At 44.6% G+C, this 19307-nt stretch overlaps 1 protein-coding gene across 8 annotated transcripts in view; it reads left to right on the forward strand.

The window, feature by feature from the left end:
- TTC7A (tetratricopeptide repeat domain 7A) overlaps positions 1 to 19307 on the forward strand; it is a 279526-nt gene that overhangs the window by 197638 nt on the left and 62581 nt on the right. For all 8 annotated transcript variants that reach the window (XM_048842851.2, XM_075127149.1, XM_048842845.2 and 5 more), the window contains 2 exons: positions 1245 to 1342; positions 10304 to 10438. In XM_048842851.2, the coding sequence (XP_048698808.2) occupies positions 1245 to 1342; positions 10304 to 10438 (233 nt within the window). The remainder of the gene's footprint in view (positions 1 to 1244; positions 1343 to 10303; positions 10439 to 19307) is intronic.

The following is a 19307-nucleotide window of genomic DNA, read 5'->3' on the forward strand; positions in this document are numbered from 1 at the left end:
GTTCTTCTTCAAGTGATTGCTCATGTCCATTTCAATTAGGTGTGTGCACGCTGCGTGCACGGCAGCCGGAAGGTTTTGTCCCTAGCAGTACCCGTTGTGTCGGACCAGGCGCCCCCTGGGGTCGTGCCTTCATGGCACTGAATATAGGGCCCTGCCGACCCGCTGCCACTTCAGTTCCTTCTTACCACCTGTGACAGTTAGCCGGAACGCTCGTAGCTCTTGCTTTGCAAGCACAACTTCCCTAGTATCTTGAACGTTTGTCTTGTAAATAGTTTTGAGATAAGTTTATAGCAGTATAGTTTTAGTATGGCATTAGAAGTGCTCTAATCATGAAATGTGTTTTGGTTCTTACCCACCTCCACTCCAAAAAAACACCCACAAAAAATAACCATAAATGGAGTTCTGCTGTGACATAATATAAGAGAGGATCTACCTGGCAAAATATTCCATCTTTTTTCCTCTGGGATAAGGCCCCCCTTCACTGCTGCTGTTGCAGATGCCTCTGGATAAGGCCATAGCTGGGAGCAAATGTATGTATCATAAATTGGGGAACTCGAACTCCTTGTAATGTAATAATTTATTAAGTAGTAGCCTTCCTCCTCCTCTTCAGGCAGAACAGAGGGAGAGGGAAAGGTGCTAATTCCCTTGAAATGATCAGTTAGCAGGTATATGGTATGAGATAATTGGTGCAAGAGGAGTGGAACAGCCTTCACTATGAACCAAATCCTCATGCTAGCACCAGCTCTGAATCGATGCAGAGAAGCAGTGGTCCATGCCCCTTGTGCAACCTTGTGATGGGCTGGAGGGTCTGTGCAGCAGAGAATCCTCTGGCCCGGATTCTACCCAGTAACAATGTTCCCGTGAACTACAGAGACCCTCACAGACCAAGGGTGCTGGCTTTCTGCACAGAACCCAAAGCTAATCAAATAAATTAGAGATGGCAAAGCCCTGTTAGAGCATCTTGTCCATCCCTTGCCTGAGCAAGACTGCTTCCTTCTGTAAGTATCCTTGAGTGTTATTTTCCAGTCCACTTCCTTTAGTCTAAAATGATGTTTCAGCATGACCAATTTTCAGATCTTTTTGAGAAAAATCAGCAGAACTCTTTCCACAGTACATTTCAACAGCCCCTGCCCTTTACTGAATAGTACAGCTACCAAATCTAATGGCTGTTCGATTGGATTACTGCATGTTTTGAAGACCTAATTCTGTCAGTGGCCACCTAACACCATCTTGTTTCCTTGCAGTGGCTCTGAGAAAGAAAGCAGTGTGACTGAAGTGCCAATGATCAAAAAGCACAATGGGATGCATCTTTCTCTCCCTGATGCTCACGATACTGACTCTGGTGAGGAAAATAATTTAAAAAACCTTGTCCTTTCCAAAACCAAATGCACATTTTCATAAAGGAGAGAAAGTGGTGTTTTCTAGTGTTCTGGGCACGGGGCTGGGAGTCAGGCATTTTGAATTCTATTCTTGATTCTGTAACTGCCCTGGTGTGTGACCCAGGGCAAGTCATTTCACTTATCTCTGCTTCAGTTTCCACACCTATAAAATGGACAAAATGTTACTTACCTCTTTTGGTAAAGTACATTGATATCTATAAAGAGTGCTAGATATGAGCTTCCTGTTAGTACTGGTAGGTGAAAGTCCGTGTTGTCGTATGGGTATAATTTATAAAGTTGTGTGTTTAAAAAAAAGGCTGAGAACTTAAAAACTGGATGGTAACAGACAACATATCTCAGTGATGATTCAACCTGGTGATATTCTGGACAAAAGAGTTCTCAGCCATGCTTGTAGCTGTTTCCATCACAAACTTAACAGACAATCTAGGCTCCAGAGTGATGTTTGGGGTTATTGTCTGTAGGGGGGCAGGGGGGCTGTGCTGGGAGATTTGTATTGATTTATGAGGGTGGCAAATGATGGGCGTGTGCTGCCATGAGGGGCTATATATATTTGGAGTTATTGTGAATGCTGGTTGTAGTGTTGGGTGGGTGGTTGTGTTAATTTGTGTCTCGGTGGATTGTGCTAGGAGAGTTGTGTCAATTTGTGTAGGTGGCCATATGAGAGTATATGAGAACTGGTGATTCTAACAAACTTCACAACTACTCCCTCAGACACCAGACATTGAGCCCACTGAGGAGGAAGTTATGTGATGGTCTTGAATCCACTACCCAATGCAAATAGCATGTTGTAATGTTTTTAGCACATGATTATGCAAACTTATGCAGAGAGAAGTATGTTCCACTGTATGTGGCTTTTATAGATTTAACAAAAAGCCTTTGACATGGTTAATCGGTCAGGGCTTTACATAGTTCTGAAGAAGCTTGGTTGTACACCTATATTGCTAAACCTTGTGAAATCCTTACATGATAGCATGAAGGCAACTGTAATAGATGAAAATCAAGAGTCTGACTCGTTTAACTTCAACAATGGAGTGAAGCTGGGTTGGATACTGGCTCCTACATTATTTAATATTTACTTCTCATTCCTGCTTCGGTATGCGTTCTGTGATGTTCAAGAGGTGTCTGTCTTAGCACCACAGATGATTAGACCACAGGTTTGTTTAACATGTCAAGGATCAGAATTAGGACGATGGTGAAGGAGATCATCATAAGGGACCTGTTGTTTATAGATGATGCAGCCCCTGTGGCTCACAGTGTTGATGTCCTACAACATCTTATTACCAAATTCTCTGATTCATGAAAAAAAAATTGGCTAGCAATAAGCTTGAAGAAGACTGTTCTCATGCACCAAGGCTCTTCAGAACCAGTTCCGGATATCACCTTAGATGGTATTCATCCAGATGTTGTTGACCAGTTTTCCTACCTTTGCTACTGTTACCGGCAGTGTAGATCTTGATGCTTAGCTCATTAGTAGGATCGGCAAAGCAGCCAGGAACATTGGTCTTTTGCAAGATAGAGCCTGGAATAATAACAAATTGTCAACTCAAAGGAAAATCTCTATTTATGAAACATGTTTTATCCACTCTTCTGTATGGCTCAGAAAATGGATGACTTACACCAAACATACCAAAAGACTAAACAGCTTTCATATCAGATGCTTGCATAAAATTCTTTGAATAAGATGGCAAGACAAGGTGACAAATGTGGAAGTGTTAAGTCGTGCTCGTATGTCATTCATGGAAATGTTGATTAGTAAGAAAAGACTCAGGTGGCTTGGACATGTCAAGCAAATGCCAGGATCCCAAAGAATGTGCTGTACTCTGAAGCTCGCAAAGGGTCTAGAAAGAGAGGCTGACCACTGCGCAGATTTCAGGATGCTTGCAAAGATGACTTCGTATCCTTTGGAATCTCTGTGGATGATTGGGAAAGGAGTGCAGAACACTGCTCTGGTTGGCGGAGCCAGCTTGTAGATGGAGTGAGGTGTTGCAAGGCGGACTGGATCAAGCTTTGTGATGACTGGCGTCAGAGGAGGAAAGAATCTACTGCTCGGATTCAGAGCATTGCTAGCACATGGGTGTGCCCTACCTGTGGATGGGACCGTCACTTGCGCATCAGACTCAGCAGCCATCAAAGAGCTCTTCAGCACATACACCATGCTCTGTAAAGAGCGACAGTGCCATTGACTTGATGCAAAGTTTTCGAAAATTTATAGAGGAGAAGGAATGGCTGTATTCCCTGGGGCTCAAGAAATAGTTAACATTTAGAACAGGTAGTTTAAAGGCGAGAACTTTCCTGGCTTCTCCCATCTTTGCCCTTATAAGTATATCATTGGGTTTATCTCAAGAGCACTCACTTGATTACAAAAAAAGAAAAACAGTGACCAGGAAACAGTTAATTTGTGTTCACTACAAGGCCTGATGCTGGTGCATGCTCAGTGGTCCCAACTCCGATTCACTTCAGTGGGGTTGGGGGGTCCAGCAGATGGTACCCAGGGTGGCTAACCTGTGATGCCGTCTGGATAGCCATGGCTATGCTGCTATTTTTAGTGCACTAGTTCTAATTGAACTAGCGTGGGTATGTCTATCTGCGATGGAAATTACACTCTCAGCTGCAGTGTAGACTTACCCTTGGAGAGAAGGATATCACGTGCAGAATACAGCCACTTATTTTGTGCCATGTCTTTCAGTGTTAAATATACACCTCTTAGTAAATTGTATAGGATTAAGATATATCCTCTTCAGATGGATAAAATGCATGACAAGCTTAGGATCTGACCTTACAAGCATTTATGTATGTGAACTTTGCTCGTTGAATTCATTGGGGCTGCTCCCATGTGCATTTGCAGCATTGAGCCCTTCGTGTATATATTTATAACACTGGTTTCAGAGTAGCAGCCGTGTTAGTCTGTATCCGCAAAAAGAAAAGGAGTACTTTTTGTTCAATATCTTCATAAATGATCTGGAGGATGGTGTGGATTGCACTCTCAGCAAATTTGCGGATGATACTAAACTGGGAGGAGTGGTTGATACGCTGGAGGGCAGGGATAGGATACAGAGGGACCTAGACAAATTGAAGGATTGGGCCAAAAGAAATCTGGTGAGGTTCAATAAGGATAAGTGCAGGGTCCTGCACTTAGGACGGAAGAACCCAATGTACAGCTACAGACTAGGGACCGAATGGCTAGGCAGCAGTTCTGCGGAAAAGGACCTAGGGGTGACAGTGGACGAGAAGCTGGATATGAGTCAGCAGTGTGCCCTTGTTGCCAAGAAGGCCAATGCATTTTGGGATGTATAAGTAGGGGCATAGCGAGCAGATCGAGGGACGTGATCGTTCCCCTCTATTCGACATTGGTGAGGCCTCATCTGGAGTACTGTGTCCAGTTTTGGGCCCCACACTACAAGAAGGATGTGGATAAATTGGAGAGAGTCCAGCGAAGGGCAACAAAAATGATTAGGGGTCTGGAACACATGAGTTATGAGGAGAGGCTGAGGGAACTGGGATTGTTTAGTCTGCAGAAGAGAAGAATGAGAGGGGATTTGATAGCTGCTTTCAACTACCTGAGAGGTGGTTCCAGAGAGGATGGTTCTAGACTATTTTCAGTGGTAGAAGAGGACAGGACAAGGAGTAATGGTCTCAAGTTGCAGTGGGGGAGGTTTAGGTTGGATATTAGGAAAAACTTCTTCACTAGGAGGGTGGTGAAACACTGGAATGGGTTACCTAGGGAGGTGGTAGAATCTCCTTCCTTAGAAGTTTTTAAGGTCAGGCTTGACAAAGCCCTGGCTGGGATGATTTAATTGGGGATTGGTCCTGCTTTAAGCAGGGGGTTGGACTAGATGAACTCCTGAGGTCCCTTCCAACCCTGATATTCTATGATTCTATGATACTTGTGGCACCGTAGAGACTAACAAATTTATTTGAGCATAAGCTTTCGTGAGCTACAGCTCACTTCATCGACTGCATCTGCTGAAGTAAGCTGTAGCTCACAAAAGCTTATGCTCAAATAAATTTGTTAGTCTCTAAGGTGCCACAAGTACTCCTTTTCTATTTATAACATTGTAATCTTATCAATTCTGTGCACATCTATTCATGTAATTTTTAATCTGTTTATTCCATTTCCTTGTATTACCTTCTGCTATGATGAGTCTCCATACGTTGTTTAAATCCCCTTTTCCGTTGTCTGCATGAGGCAGGGTCCTGCAGTATGAATTTGGATTATTGAAGAGAACAAGTCAAATTCAACACTAATGTAAGAGTGTGCTACTTCAGTTGACTTACAAGGGAGTTAAGGACGCAGTCTCCATGGCTGTGTTTTAAAGAACAGGCTTTTTGCAATGAGGCATTATAGCCCAATGGATAGGGGCAGGGACTCATGAGACTTGGGTTCTAGTCCCATCTCAGCTATTGCCTCAGTACATGACTTCGGGCAAGTCACTTAAACTGAATTTTTTAAATGTTGTATGGCTCGATTTTTGTTGTCTAACCTGAGAAAACTAGGTCGAATTAACCCCTGCACCCTCCACTGTAACTGATGCTGACTGCCTTGTGGAAGGAGCTCTGATTTGGGATCTTTCTAAATCCATGCTCTTTTTTCCTTCCAGAAATCACTTTTGTGGCTGCCACATTATCAGGGGAAAGGGGCATCACTGGCACGCCCTTGAGCCATGCCAATCTCCAGAGATGATTTCAGCGCTTTCTTTCACACTCACAAGACCTGTGCTGTGTACAGTCCATCTATAGGCAGGGAGCCCTTTCCCCTTCCTCTCCAAAGTCCAAGTTTCAAAGTTCATGGCGTGTGGCGGCTGCTGTTGCTCCCAATGTGGAGGGTGGGTGATGCTGCAAAGACCTGATTTACTCCATGAACCCTGGCTGATTTGGAGAAAGAGTTCCAGAGATCTGGGCTTTCCAAAGTCTGCTTCTTTTTCTTCCCCATGTGAAGAAGGGGGAGAGAGGCTGCTGGGCTCAGTGCCCTAGGTTGGGTCCCTTTAGTCATAGGTGGAAGGCAATCAGCACCCTCAGCTGTAACTGGTGCTGATTGCCTTGATTTTGGATCAATCTGGAGCAGGCTCTAGTTTCCTTGCAGAAATCCCCTGGGAATACACTGCAGTGGAATGGTAATGTTCAGTCATTTCGCTCTCTGGAATCTTCACTGCAGGGAGGATTATTCAGATTGTTTGACACCATCCTCTCTTTCAGTTATACCCCACAATGAGATTATTCTATGCTAGAATTTTAGGCTGTATCTATACTAGCACTTTTGTCAGTATAACTGTGTCACTCAGGGGTGTGAAAAAACACAGCCCAGAGTGACGTAAGTTATACCGGTAGACGCGCTAGTGTGGACAGCGCTATGTCGGCAGGAGATACTACCGCTTCTCATTGGGGGTGGTTTAATTATGTCGACAGGAGAGCTCTCTCCCATCAACACAGAGTGGCTACACGGGAGATCTTACCACAGCACAGTTGCATTGGTACAGCTGTGCCGCTGTAAGCTTCCTAACATAGACATGGCCTTAGTTTTGCTGCCAGGAACGTTAGCTGCTCCTTGTTTTCTTCAGCTCCTTCTGACTGGAGCAATGCTCCTAATTAAATTCACTGAGCCCAATCAGGTGCCTTGCTGTTCCATTCTTTTTCTGACTTGTGGTACCATTTTGATTTTCCCCCACTGACTGATTTTTCACAGACAGATACTAAACTTGATTCTTGGTCCCACGATGATCTTAGAACAATGCTTTATAACTTCTCTAGATACATTTATATGACTTATGCAATGAGTAAAAACAATTTTCTTATTTTTATGATTCTTTCTCCAAATGTGAGGAGAGCTTACTGCAAGATGTAGACTTTATGTTCTGTCTAGTGAAGCTGTTAAAAAAAGACACTGGAGTAAATAACTAATTGATGTAATAATGTATTACTCCAACATCTTCATGTTTTGGAGCATGAAATTAAAATTCTGAGGTGTGGGATTTCAGTGCTTTTTTTGTTCGAGTTTACGTAAGATTTACGCTTCTATTGAAAAAGACAGTTTTGCACTTCTCTTGCCTTCTGTCTAAGATCAAGGATACGTGAGCTTAATATGTGGGTATTTCTTCTGGCAGGAGACTATATCCTACACTTGCAGAGGAAATGATTTTGTAATCTCTACTTATTAATGTTTATTATTTGTATTATCATAGCATCTACCATGATCCACTTATGTCGTTAAGTGTGCATGGAAGAGGGAACAACTATAAATTAAGAAAATGTAAAAGCCACTCAGCTTAATAAACACTAACAGCCTTGTGCTGCAAGATGCTGAGCATCTCAACTCCCTTTGACTACCTTGCAAGTTGAGGAACTCGGTGGCTGGCAGGATCAAACTCAAATCACGTGCTTTACTTTTATTTGAAACTACCCAACTAATACATTGTAGGGATAGAGACAGAACTATATTTTTGAAGTACAACTGAGAAACAATGTGCCTAGAAAGTCTGCTTTGAGATAGATGGATCCTTTACTAGCTTATAAGTGGGCGTTCACCTGTATGGCACAGCCTGAACCTCAACAGAATACCAAAGTTGCACTGAAATGGTGCAGTCTCCCAGATCTGTCTCAGAAGGAGATCAGGATTTCCCTAGGCTCTGGGGATGTGAATGAAACAGACTCATGTCTGCCCTGTCCATGTAATCAGAACAGGTCCATAAATCATGGAATCGGCTTTTTAAGTAACATGCTTCGAAAAAGACAGTCTTGGGAGAGAAATATATAAATGCATACTGTTTTTAAAGCACTCAGATACTGTGACAATGGTCACTAATTTAAGAATCAGGATAGATTGATTGCAGAATCAAAAACCCCGAAATAATTTGAAGCCATAATTATTACGTTACCACATTGTCGTCTCTTTGGAACATTAGACCAGGAATGTCTTTGAAAATATGTAGGAACTTAAAGAATGCATTTAGGAAGAGATCAATTACATTTTTAAAGGTTTCAGAGTAGCAGCCGTGTTAGTGTGTATTTGCAAAAAGAAAAGGAGGACTTGTGGCACCTTAGAGACTAACCAATTTATTTGAGCATAAGCTTTCGTGAGCTACAGCTCACTTCATCGGATGCATGTGAGCTGTAGCTCACGAAAGCTTATGCTCCAATAAATGTGTTAGTCTCTAATGTGCCACAAGTCCTCCTTTTCTTTTTACATTTTTAAAGTGAGTTGTAGAGGGTGCATGCACCAAAAGCATTACAGGACTGTTTTTAAGTTTTGCTGCTTAAAATGAATGACACTCAGCAGTGAGATAATGGAACAAATATGTCCCACAGCAGTGCTAGTCTTCCAGTTGTGTGTTTGGATTATCCTCGGACATTTATGTCTCACAGGCTCTGAGTTATATAAAAGCTATGGGCCAAATCCTGCCCTGTGCTGCATAGGTGTCTTAGAAGGCAAATGGGCATAGGGAGCATCTTACTCGCCTTCCACCCAGCAACATCCACCGAGTAGGGCAGGATTCCAACTCTGTGCTCATGAGAGCACTAGACGGGGGATCAGGCTGCTGTGCCTGTTGGCACTCTGCAGCCCCAGTGGATCGTGGTCTGCTGGCAAGGGAGTGTGGCTTGGCAACATGTGTGCAGCACACTTCTGCTGGGAATGCAAGCAGTTCCTTTTAAAAAGCCAGCAGTGTATGCCTACCACAGGTTTTGTACCCATCTGTCTCCTCCATTGCCCCGAACCATCCTGGTGGAATGTCTCTAGGTAACAAAGCCTGCACTGCCCCAACCATGTGGCTCCAGCAAGCCAAGACAGGGTATAACCCTAGAATCATTGGGTCTGCAAGGTCAATACTGAACAGTGTGTTCAGGAATAATGTTGTCTGGGCAACAGCTTCTGTCAGAGCAGCTCTTTGGGGAAGTATTCTCAGCCTTAATCACATTTACCTACTTTCTTGACATTATTTTAGAAGCTTAAAACCAAACTCTGATTTCGGATCAGGTTTATTTTTCCTCCCATTTAGTAACCTTTTCTTAGGTGATAGGCATCCTGGTACTCCGTAATATGCATGGGCACATGATCCTGCTCATGCCCGGCTCTGGAAACCTATGGGCACTCTGTCCATGCACTTCTTTAAGGAACAATGTTTGATATAGTATTCTGTTTGCAGAGATGGAAATTCTAAATGTATTATGCTTACGTAATAGTATAGGACATATTAAAGGTTAATGTAGTCAAAGCTCTGAGATTTTTCCACTGCCCAAGGTTAAAAGAAAAATCAAGCAGGTGTCTAAACCAGTGGAATGATATTGATGTTACTTGAAATTTACATGCTAGGCAAATTGTTCTAACCAAGTTTGTAATATTTTACCAAGATTTCTTATTAATAGTCCATAATTTGTAGTTTGACAGTGTCTCTGTAAATAAATCTGATTATCAGTGAGTATTTTACAATAGATTTGATTTGGGAATTCTCCTTTCCAGATGAGCAAAATATTGTTGCTTCCTTGAGGTTGCTAAGCAGACTTCTGTAAAATTACTGTCTGTGTCTCAGGGCTAGTCTGCACTGGCAAGGCCAGCGCTGGGGCACTCTCTGCACTGGCGTTTTACAGCGCTGAAACTTGCGGCTCTTGGAGGGGTGTTTTTTCACACCCCCGAGCAAGAAAGTTGCAGCGCTGCAAAATGCCAGTGTAGACCAGCCCCTAATCTGTTTGTTTTGAGCTGCAGCCCTTGAGTAATCGAGGGGTCTGAAAATTGAATTAATCTGTTACAAAGTAAAAAGCTGCAGGGTCCGAATCTCCATTCTGTTCCAACAGTTTGAAGTCATTGGAGTTACACTAGCATAAAGCTGGCACAGTGGAGGGAAGAATCAGACCACGGTCTTTCATTAGCCAAGGGAAAATGGTGGATTGTACATTCATCGTTGTTTGGTTTTTAGGCTCACAGCGCGCCTCTTCTGTTGCTGCTTCACGACTGGAGCAGGCCCTATCTGAAGTAACTGTGCAGAATACTGCCCTGAGGCAAGGACCCATGCAACTCTGGACAACTCTGGAACAAATCTGGCTCCAAGCTGGTACGTCTCCGTGTTTTTGCTATTAGTCCCTATGCAGAACTTAAAAACCAGTCCAATCTTCCCTTCATATCTAAAGTTTTATCCTGTAAACCCTCACTATCCTGCACAATAAAAAGATTGCAAGATGAGGCCGCTAAATTATAGGATGTTATGTTTGTGTCAAGGGCTACAGAAACTTCAAATACAGTGGAGGTAGACATCTTAAAAGTTAAAATCCATTGCATTGGTAGTTTGGCCATACCAATAATCTTCTCCCATCTCATCTGCATCATAGTTATTGGAAGGGATTAAGCAGTCTGTTGTGTATGTAATCTTAAATCTGAGAGTGATCTGGGTTTATACGTTTACATACTTATGTGTAAACAAAGAGCTATTGCATCTATTTGTGTGAATGGTGACATCAGTTGCATCAGTCATTTACATATCACATTCCTGGGAGTCTTAAACCCCAAATGTAGATAGAGACCTGGGATGAAATCCTAGTAAAACTCCCAATTGATTTCAGTGGAGTCAGGATTTCACCCATGGTGCCATTCATAAAGAATGAGAATCAATTAATTAATTTTTAAAAGTATTTTGCTTTTGACAGTATGTGGCCGAAAGAGGGGTTGGAGTTAGCTCAACAAATGTCTAATAGGCTTTACAACAGACCAGCCTTTGTGTTTACTGATTAAATGAAACTGCTTCTTATGAATGAGAGAACCTTTATCAAAGATTTGTTTATAAGGGCTTCTTTAAAAAGAAACTATTAAGGTTGATTGGGCATTACAGACAGAAAATATGGGTATAGTGTTAATGAATAACTGTCAACACATTTATACATATCTACAGTGGCACTATGGAGACCAAAAGTCAAACTAGTTGAATTTCAGGCTTCTTGCAGCCAAATATTTTGGATTAACACACAGGCCTGTGCTCAGGGTCCCTGATCAATTTGGGGACCCTTAGGACCGCCAGAACAATGGCCCCACCTCCTGCTCCTCCTCTACCCTCTGAGGCCCCGCCCCTGGCTAGGCCAGAAGTTGGAGCCGGGCCAGAGCCACAGAGGGAGCCCAGGTCACTGTGGGGAGCCTTGGACCCTCCTCCTGCTCCGGGTGGGAGTCTGGGGTGCCTGAGAGCAGCTCCTTGCCTGTGTCCCTGCCCACCAGGGTGTGCCACCCAGGACAGCTGGAGGGTCTGGGGGCCCAGGGGCACCGCAAGCTGGGAGTGGGCATCATGGCCCCTCCACTTTTAACAAAAGAAACCTGCCTTTGGGGTGGCTGAGAGCAGGGAGTGCCCCATCATCAGCGCTAGCCCCTGTTCAGCCAGGGCCGGCAGGCTTTGTGTGTGGCTACCGTTCCCAGCCCGAGCTCTGCAGGTGGCAGATGAGTCCTGTTCCTGGCAGACGGAACCCAGCTCAGGGGTGGGAGTTGCAGTGTCGGGAGACAGGGAGGGGATGGACATAGTTGTGGAGGCGTTGCTCCTCCCAAACAGGGGAGGGTCACGTGCGACTGTCCCCCACCCCCAATTTCTGGGAATGCCGAGCTGCTATGCTCGGTCTGCGGCCGGGGCGGGGGAAGGGAGGGAGGTGTGGGGGAAGAAGAAGGGGGAAGAGAAGGGGAATGGGGGACGGGTGGGGGAAGAGGCAGGGGGAAGAGAAGGGGAAAGGGGATGAAGGGGGGGGCAGAGGACAGTGGGGAGAGGAAGGGGGATGGGATGGGGAGAGGCAGTGTGTGTCTGAATTGCCTGAGTGGCTGCAGCTCCCTGTGCTCCGGGGGCAGCCCCACAGGTCGCCCCACAGCTGCCCCTCACCCCCGTTAAGCTGTCCCCCACAGCACCAGCAGCCCAGGTATCACTCCAGGTGGGGGGGGGGGAGAGCCAGTGAGTCAGGAGAACTGGCTTCAGCGCGCACACGCTGCCTCCTCCCCGCCCCCCCGACTCCCCAAATACAGCAGTCAAACTACACTTATGGAAGGGATGTACCTGCCCCTGGGGCCCCACCTCAGCTCTCACTGACCTTTAGGCAACGTTTAAATCCATGGCTTATCCGAGCCCCGTCCCAGCAGACTCTGGCGTCCTTAATGCCCAGGCCGTCTGGCAGCTTGCTCTGCAGTGCCGCTGGTTGCTCCCAGGCACCTGCTCTTGCTCTGTGCTGGGCGGCGCTGGGGCTGCAGCTCCCCTGGGCTCTTCCCCCTGTGGCAGCTGAGGTGCTGAGTGCAGGGGCAGGAGTGCAGCAAGCTAATCCTGGGGGCTCCCACAGCATCTCCCCTGTGCCTGCCTCACACACTGCACCACTACACAGAGCCCAATATCCCCTGGGACACCTGCCCCCAGAGCCTGGGATCCCCTCGCCTCTCTGAAGACCAGGATCTCCTGGACACATCCTCTGCAGACTAGGATCTCCTGGACAAATCCAGTCCCCAATCTGTCCCATATTAATATGTGCCTTACTAAAACAGTCCTTTTCTTCATAATAGACTACAATTTCATTAACCAAAGCAAACAACTAAGGGACAAATCGATCCTAAATACCACCTCATGCTCCATAATGCAAACCATCCTCAACTCCTCAGGCACAGTGGACCTGTCTACCACTAGGGTAAACTCATCTTTGCAGGTGACAGCTTTCTTGGGGTTCAGTCCAAGACTGTGGAATGAACTCCTGCAAAAATTAAGAACTAACCCAAACCTCTCCACCTTCCGCTCCAAGTATATGAAGCAGCTTTTCAACCTTGCCTTTGCTAACAAGCACGTAGAGACATCAAACATAATAGCCCTCAGATTATATCTATGGGTACAAATCCCAAGAGGGAAAGGAATGGAGGAAAGGGAATCACAGTTGACAGATGCAAGTCATGTTGCTTTATGCAGCTTTGGAAGGTGTGCAGCTACCATATGATAAGTGTGGTATAGGAACCTGAGTAGAATGGAATTGTTACCATAAATGATTAAGTCTCTTGGAAACTTTGAAAGTACATGTTTTCATAGAATATCAGGGTTGGAAGGGACCTCAGGAGGTCATCTAGTCCAACCCCCTGCTCAAAGCAGGACCAATCCCCAATTTTTGCCCTGATCCCTAAATGGCCCCCCCAAGGATTGAACCCACAAACCTGGGTTCAGCAGGTCAATGCTCAAACCACTGAGCTATCCCTCCCCCCAGCCTATTGCCACTTCAAGGTCCCAGCACACAATCAAGTGCATACCCGTGCCTTCAGGCAGCTGGGGTTTGTCTGATTCTGGGTTTTTAATAACAAGCCTTAGTCCTTGGCGCAACAGCTTTTCTTAAAGGTGTCAACAGTCCTGTCAAGGTATTTGTATTAATAAGCCTAAATGCTGCAGGTCCTAGAAGCAGCTCCTCACCAGGGCCTCAGTTCAGCAGAATATTTGTCTTCAGGAAGGGGGCTTAAGCATGCGTTTAAAAGCAGTCTTGAAACACGGGCCAGGCTGTGCGTCTGGTTCTTCTTGGGAACCCAGGTCCATGCTGCCCCTTTCAAAGTCTCCTTCAACAAGTTCCAACTGACTACTCCTTCTTCCAGGATAGTCAGTTTGCACTCAGGCTTTCCCTTTTGAGAGTTGATTAAACATTACTTCCCCTTCTTGGAGGAGGGGCACATGCACCCTGTTTCAAATTTTCCTTTATTTTATGTTTGTACAGCAGATAATACATTGAGGGCCCAATTCTGATCTGAGTGGCCTCAGGTCACTATTACAAAACAATATAAATTAATAATAACTTTAAAAAATACTGCCCCATCCCCACACCAGAGGAAGCTGTAAGTAATCCCCCTGCTGTGCTTTGCAAATGGTATGCAGTACTTTTACTATTAAGAACCCTAGCTATGAATACCATCAGAATAGTATGAGAAGCTGGATATGAGTCAACAGTGTGCCCTTGTTGCCAGGGAGAGGAAGGCTAACAGCATATTGGGCTGCATAGTAGGAGTGTTGCCAGCAGATCGAGGGAAGTGATTATTCGCATCTAGTCGGCACTGGTAAGGCCACATCTGGATTATTTTGTCCAGTTTTGGGGCTCCCACTACAGAAGGGATGTAAACAAATTGGAGAGAGTCAAGCGGAGGGCAATGAAAATGATCAGGGGGCTGGGGCACATGACTTATGAGGAGAGGCTGAGGGAACTGGGCTTACTTAGTCTGCAGAAAAGATGAATGAGGGGGGATTTGATAGCAGTCTTCAACTACCTGAAGGGAGGTTCCAAAGAGAATGGAGCTAGGCTGTTCTCAGTGGTGGCAGATGACAGAACAAGGAGAAATGGTCTCAAGTTGCAGTGGGGGAGGTCTAGGTTAGATATTAGGAAAAACTTTTTCACTAGGATGGTGTTGAAGCCCTGGAATGGGTTACCTAGGGAGGTGGTGAAACCTCCATCCTTAGAGGTTTAGAAGGCCCGGCTTGACAAAGCCCTGGCTGGGATGATTTAGTTAGTGTTGGTCCTGCTTTGAGCGGGGGCTTGGACTAGATGACCTCCTGAGGTCTCTTCCAGCCCTAATCTTCTACGATTCTATTTGCCAGTCACTGTGGGTGTATAAACGTGTATTCTGAAAGAGGGATCTGAGAAGTTAATTTTTATAGGGCTGCTAATCCATTGCAGAAAGAAATCTGGCCTAAGGAATGTTCTCACCAGCTTTTCCCTGTTAATATCTTGTCAGTGCTCTTTTTCATCTTTTTTTGAAAACATAAAAGTGGTTATTCTGCAAAGGGAACAACTAAAAAAATTAAAGTTCAGGTTTAGGGTTGAGCCTCACCTTGAGTTTTATTGAATCCTTTCAACAAGATGGCTTTTGTGTCAGAGTGACGTGTTAACACAGAAAAGCAATGTTTTAAAACTTTCAAATATCTTTGTTCTGTAGAGCTATTTCTACTCTGAACTTTGTGGTTTTGATGCGGGCTACTAATAACTGTGTGCCTTATCTGCATACTAGCCTTTGAATACTGCAAGACTGTCTTAATAAGCAGAGCTCTGTTACTTCAACCTGTGTGGCTATATTATTTTATGCTTTTCTTTTGACTACAATGTCCAGTTTGTTTGCCATTACTAGCACTCTTAATCTAACAATTAGCTTCTTGCCTAACCCAGTACTTTACCAAATATGGCTACTCACAGCAAAGTACCTCTTATAATTTGATATGGGATTGGCTAGATGCCTGCTAAACACAATCTACAAATTTTAGCAGGTAGATCTCTAGATGATTTTTTTCAGAGATACACTTAAAAAGAAATTACTAGGAGAATTATTCCACCCCCATCAGAATGTGGTGAGTTTGGGAGAGCCACTTTCTAACTCAGTAAACATTTCAGCAATTTACCCTTTACAAATATTACAGTGAATGTGCCATAAATGTGAGGAGAGCCAATGCAGAATGGCACAGTTAGCTAATGGAAAACATCTGCTCCCTGGCCTTATCTACAGTAGAAGGTTTTTCTTCCTTCACAAAATGCTTTTAATTTTATTTATTATGGGCCAATTCCTGGGAAACAGGAGCTACGTTAGAGGAGATGGACCTTGTTCCACAAGAAAGTGTTGCGGGGCTAAGGCTTGGCATCCTCAGCCCTGACGGGCCAGGATCCACACAGCCACATCACAGATGCTACGGCAGGAAATGGAACGATGGAGGGGACAGGAAAGGGCGTGGCCTATTTTCTCCAAATATTCTTGTGTAATGCCATGCAGATCAACCAGTAGTACTCACATTAGTGCTGTTTGCACAAGTGTTTTAGACGCTTTCTCTCCTTAGTTTGCAATGACCCTAAGCCCCCTCAAACATTGCGTTGTTGCTGAAGTTGTTTAAGATTTGTAAGATTTCTTTACCAGCTTTGGTGAGATATCGAGGATCAGCCATTATCCTACAATGTGGTAGCAGCTGCTGAAGCAGTTTAAATATTTTTGTTTCAAAAAGTGCTTTGAAATTTTAGAATTGCCCATTCATTACTTGAATTCTTGAGCTTTTAAAATGCTGCAGGTTTGCTGGGTGTTCTTTCCAGTCACATAAACTAGATAAATACAAGAAGCTGGAACCTGGGAGAGGGGGAAGAAGACTTATGCTTAACATCAGAGCATTTACTACAAAGCAAGTATGCAGCTGAACAAAGATTCACAATAAGGAAGGCTGCCCCATAGTATTTACTCTCCTAGCCTGGAATGTTTAATAGGAGGTGTGGATTACATTTCATGTTGAATCTGGATGGAAGGAGCAATAATGTGAGGTGCCCTTGTTCCCTGTGAAATGTTATTGTTGAAGGAAGGAAGCCATCGTTGGTATCACTAGGTCTTCCAGTTTAGTAGACCCTGCTCCAGGCTCCTCCAGCATAGGCCAAGTGTCTGTTTAGAAAGGAGCCTGAGCTAAACTCTCAAATGCAAACACCTCTGAACCATGGGGATGGTTGGGTTCATCTCTGTCTTGCCATTACCTCCATCCAACATCTCTTGTAAACAGCCCAGAGAAACCAAAAGGACTCTTCTCCTCATAGTCAGTTCTGCACATTATGGATTTCTTTCACCTTCCTCTGAGGCATCAGATATTGGTCACTGCCAAAAGCAGGATACTGGACTTTGTGGACCAGTAATCTGATAGAAGGTGGCAAATCCTACATGCCTATACTTTTTCCAAAACCCAGCCCCTAGAAAGAAGGCAAAAGAACATTAAAATTACATAAACTAAATCTTCAGCGTCCACCAGTAAAAGGTACGGTAATGGCTTGGTGCCTCGCAGATGATGGCTAAAGAGAGTTCCAGAGTTAGGGCCACACCTGAGAGGTATAGACCACCTGCAACTCCCAGTTGGTCAGCATCTCTCAGGATCAGGGCCTTAGATGGGAATAAGGTGCACACACAAATCACTTATGAAAAAAGCAGGACATTTTCACATGCCAGCTGTGGAAAACACTCCTGATCATAGGACCTTGGGAATTGTCATACAGGATCAGACCAGTGGTACAGCTACTCCAGTGTCCTGTATTTGACAGCAGCCACTACCAGATGCTTCAGGAGAAGGTGCAAAAAATCTTATAATTAAAAAAAAAAACACCCTGCCCATAGGAGAACTTTCTTCCTGCCATCAGTTAGTGTATGGCTTCTGCCCTACATCATGACAGTTTATATTCTGTGTACATTTTTACCCTGTATAATGTAACTGTGGATGTTCTTATCCATATAAATGTCTGATCTTTCTTAGAATCATTTTAAGCTCTTAGCTTTAATGAAGTCTTTTAGCAGTGAGTTCAACAGGTTAATTATGTTATGATTAAAAAATAATTACTATTTAAAAGTAATTGGATGTCCCTGGCCTTAGTAGTGGATTTGGACCACTGCACTGACCCTGCTTGGGGTCTGCATCATGTGTGGACATGTGGCCCTCGACCATCTTTGCCCTGCCTCCATCCTGCCATGGAGCAGTGGTTCAATGTGGGCCAGTTATGCAGGGCCTCTCCAGGCAGACTGCCCTTGGCTGCCCCCACACAGCACGACTTTGACAGCTCTCCTGCTTTTTGGTCTTATGTGCATACAACCTCTGGTCAGTGAGTGTTCTGCGCCATACTGATCCACAGAGTGTGTGTGTTACAGCCCCCAGATACAGGTACATTTTTAGCTCAAACTGTAGCGACTGATGCTTTTGGCTCTGGAGGTTCCCAGTACAACCTACGATGTGTCGGCCAAAATGACGGTCATTACGTGCTCACTTAAAGGATTTGCCCCTAAGTTTAATATGGCTCTTTGGTACATTTTGCAACCGCTTTGTTTGGAATGAGCCATAGTATAGAGAAGTGGTTTCCAAACCTTTTTTTCCAAGGACCCCTTTGGCACCTAACTGTCCTGGACCCCTTTTGTTTGCATTACTACCAGAATGCACCTGCCAGCATGGGAACGTCCCCGCCAACATGATCTCTCACGCACAGTGCGTGTGAGCTCATGCTGTGCTGAGGATGCCATTTTGAGAACAAAATGGCATCCTCCATGCAGCAAAAGTGCCAGAATACTGTTCTGGCACATTCCAGCCCTGGCTTATGGGACAGATCATAAGAATATAAGAACGGCCATACTGGGTCAGACCAAAGGTCCATCTAGCTCAGTATCCTGTCTTCCAACAGTGACCAAGGCCAGGTGCCCCAGAGGGAATGAACAGAACAGGTAATCACCAAGTGATCCATCCCCCCTCTCCCATTCCCAGCTTCGGGCAGACGGTTCTTTTTTGAACCCTGTTATATAGTCTTGGCCTTCACAACATCCTCTGGCAAAGAGTTCCACAGTTTGACTATGTGTTGTGTGAAGAAATACTTCCTTTTGTTTGTTTTAAATCTGCTGCCTATTAATTTCACTTGGTGACCATGCATGACCCATGGCAGATCCCCACAGGGACTCCACATTGGCAACCATTGGTATGACAAGTGACCTGTTGTAACTCTGTGTCATTCTCTGTGACATATACACATAACTCTGTGTCATTATTATGCAACTTTTGTAAACAAAGTTGCTGAGTCATCCTTTGGGCCCTGTGTAGCCTGTGACCAAGCACCCTATTGTTTTTGAAATAAGAAATGTATGTCACTCCCTCAGTTTCCATTTTACAGGTATTTTCTAGCCCTTTTCCTTGCAAAGACAGCCTTGAGAATCTAAATCAATTATCAGGGTTCAAAGAAATAAGCAGCTAGGCTCTGCTTCTGCAGCTGGCTTGGGAATACATGATGATTTCACCCTCTCCACCTTCCCAGCATATACATTTTGTATCAAATGAGTTGGTTAGGTTTAGGATGTATCCCAGAGAATCCTCTGGCTAACTTGCCCCTGAATCCTCAGCCCTGTGCATAATAATGTGATAATGGCAGACAGGATTGGTTGATGATTAAACGTTAAGGTCGTCTTACAGAAGCAAAAAGATC

The sequence above is a fragment of the Caretta caretta genome, chromosome 3 (assembly GCF_965140235.1).
Source record: "Caretta caretta isolate rCarCar2 chromosome 3, rCarCar1.hap1, whole genome shotgun sequence".
Classification (NCBI taxonomy): Eukaryota; Metazoa; Chordata; order Testudines; family Cheloniidae; genus Caretta; species Caretta caretta.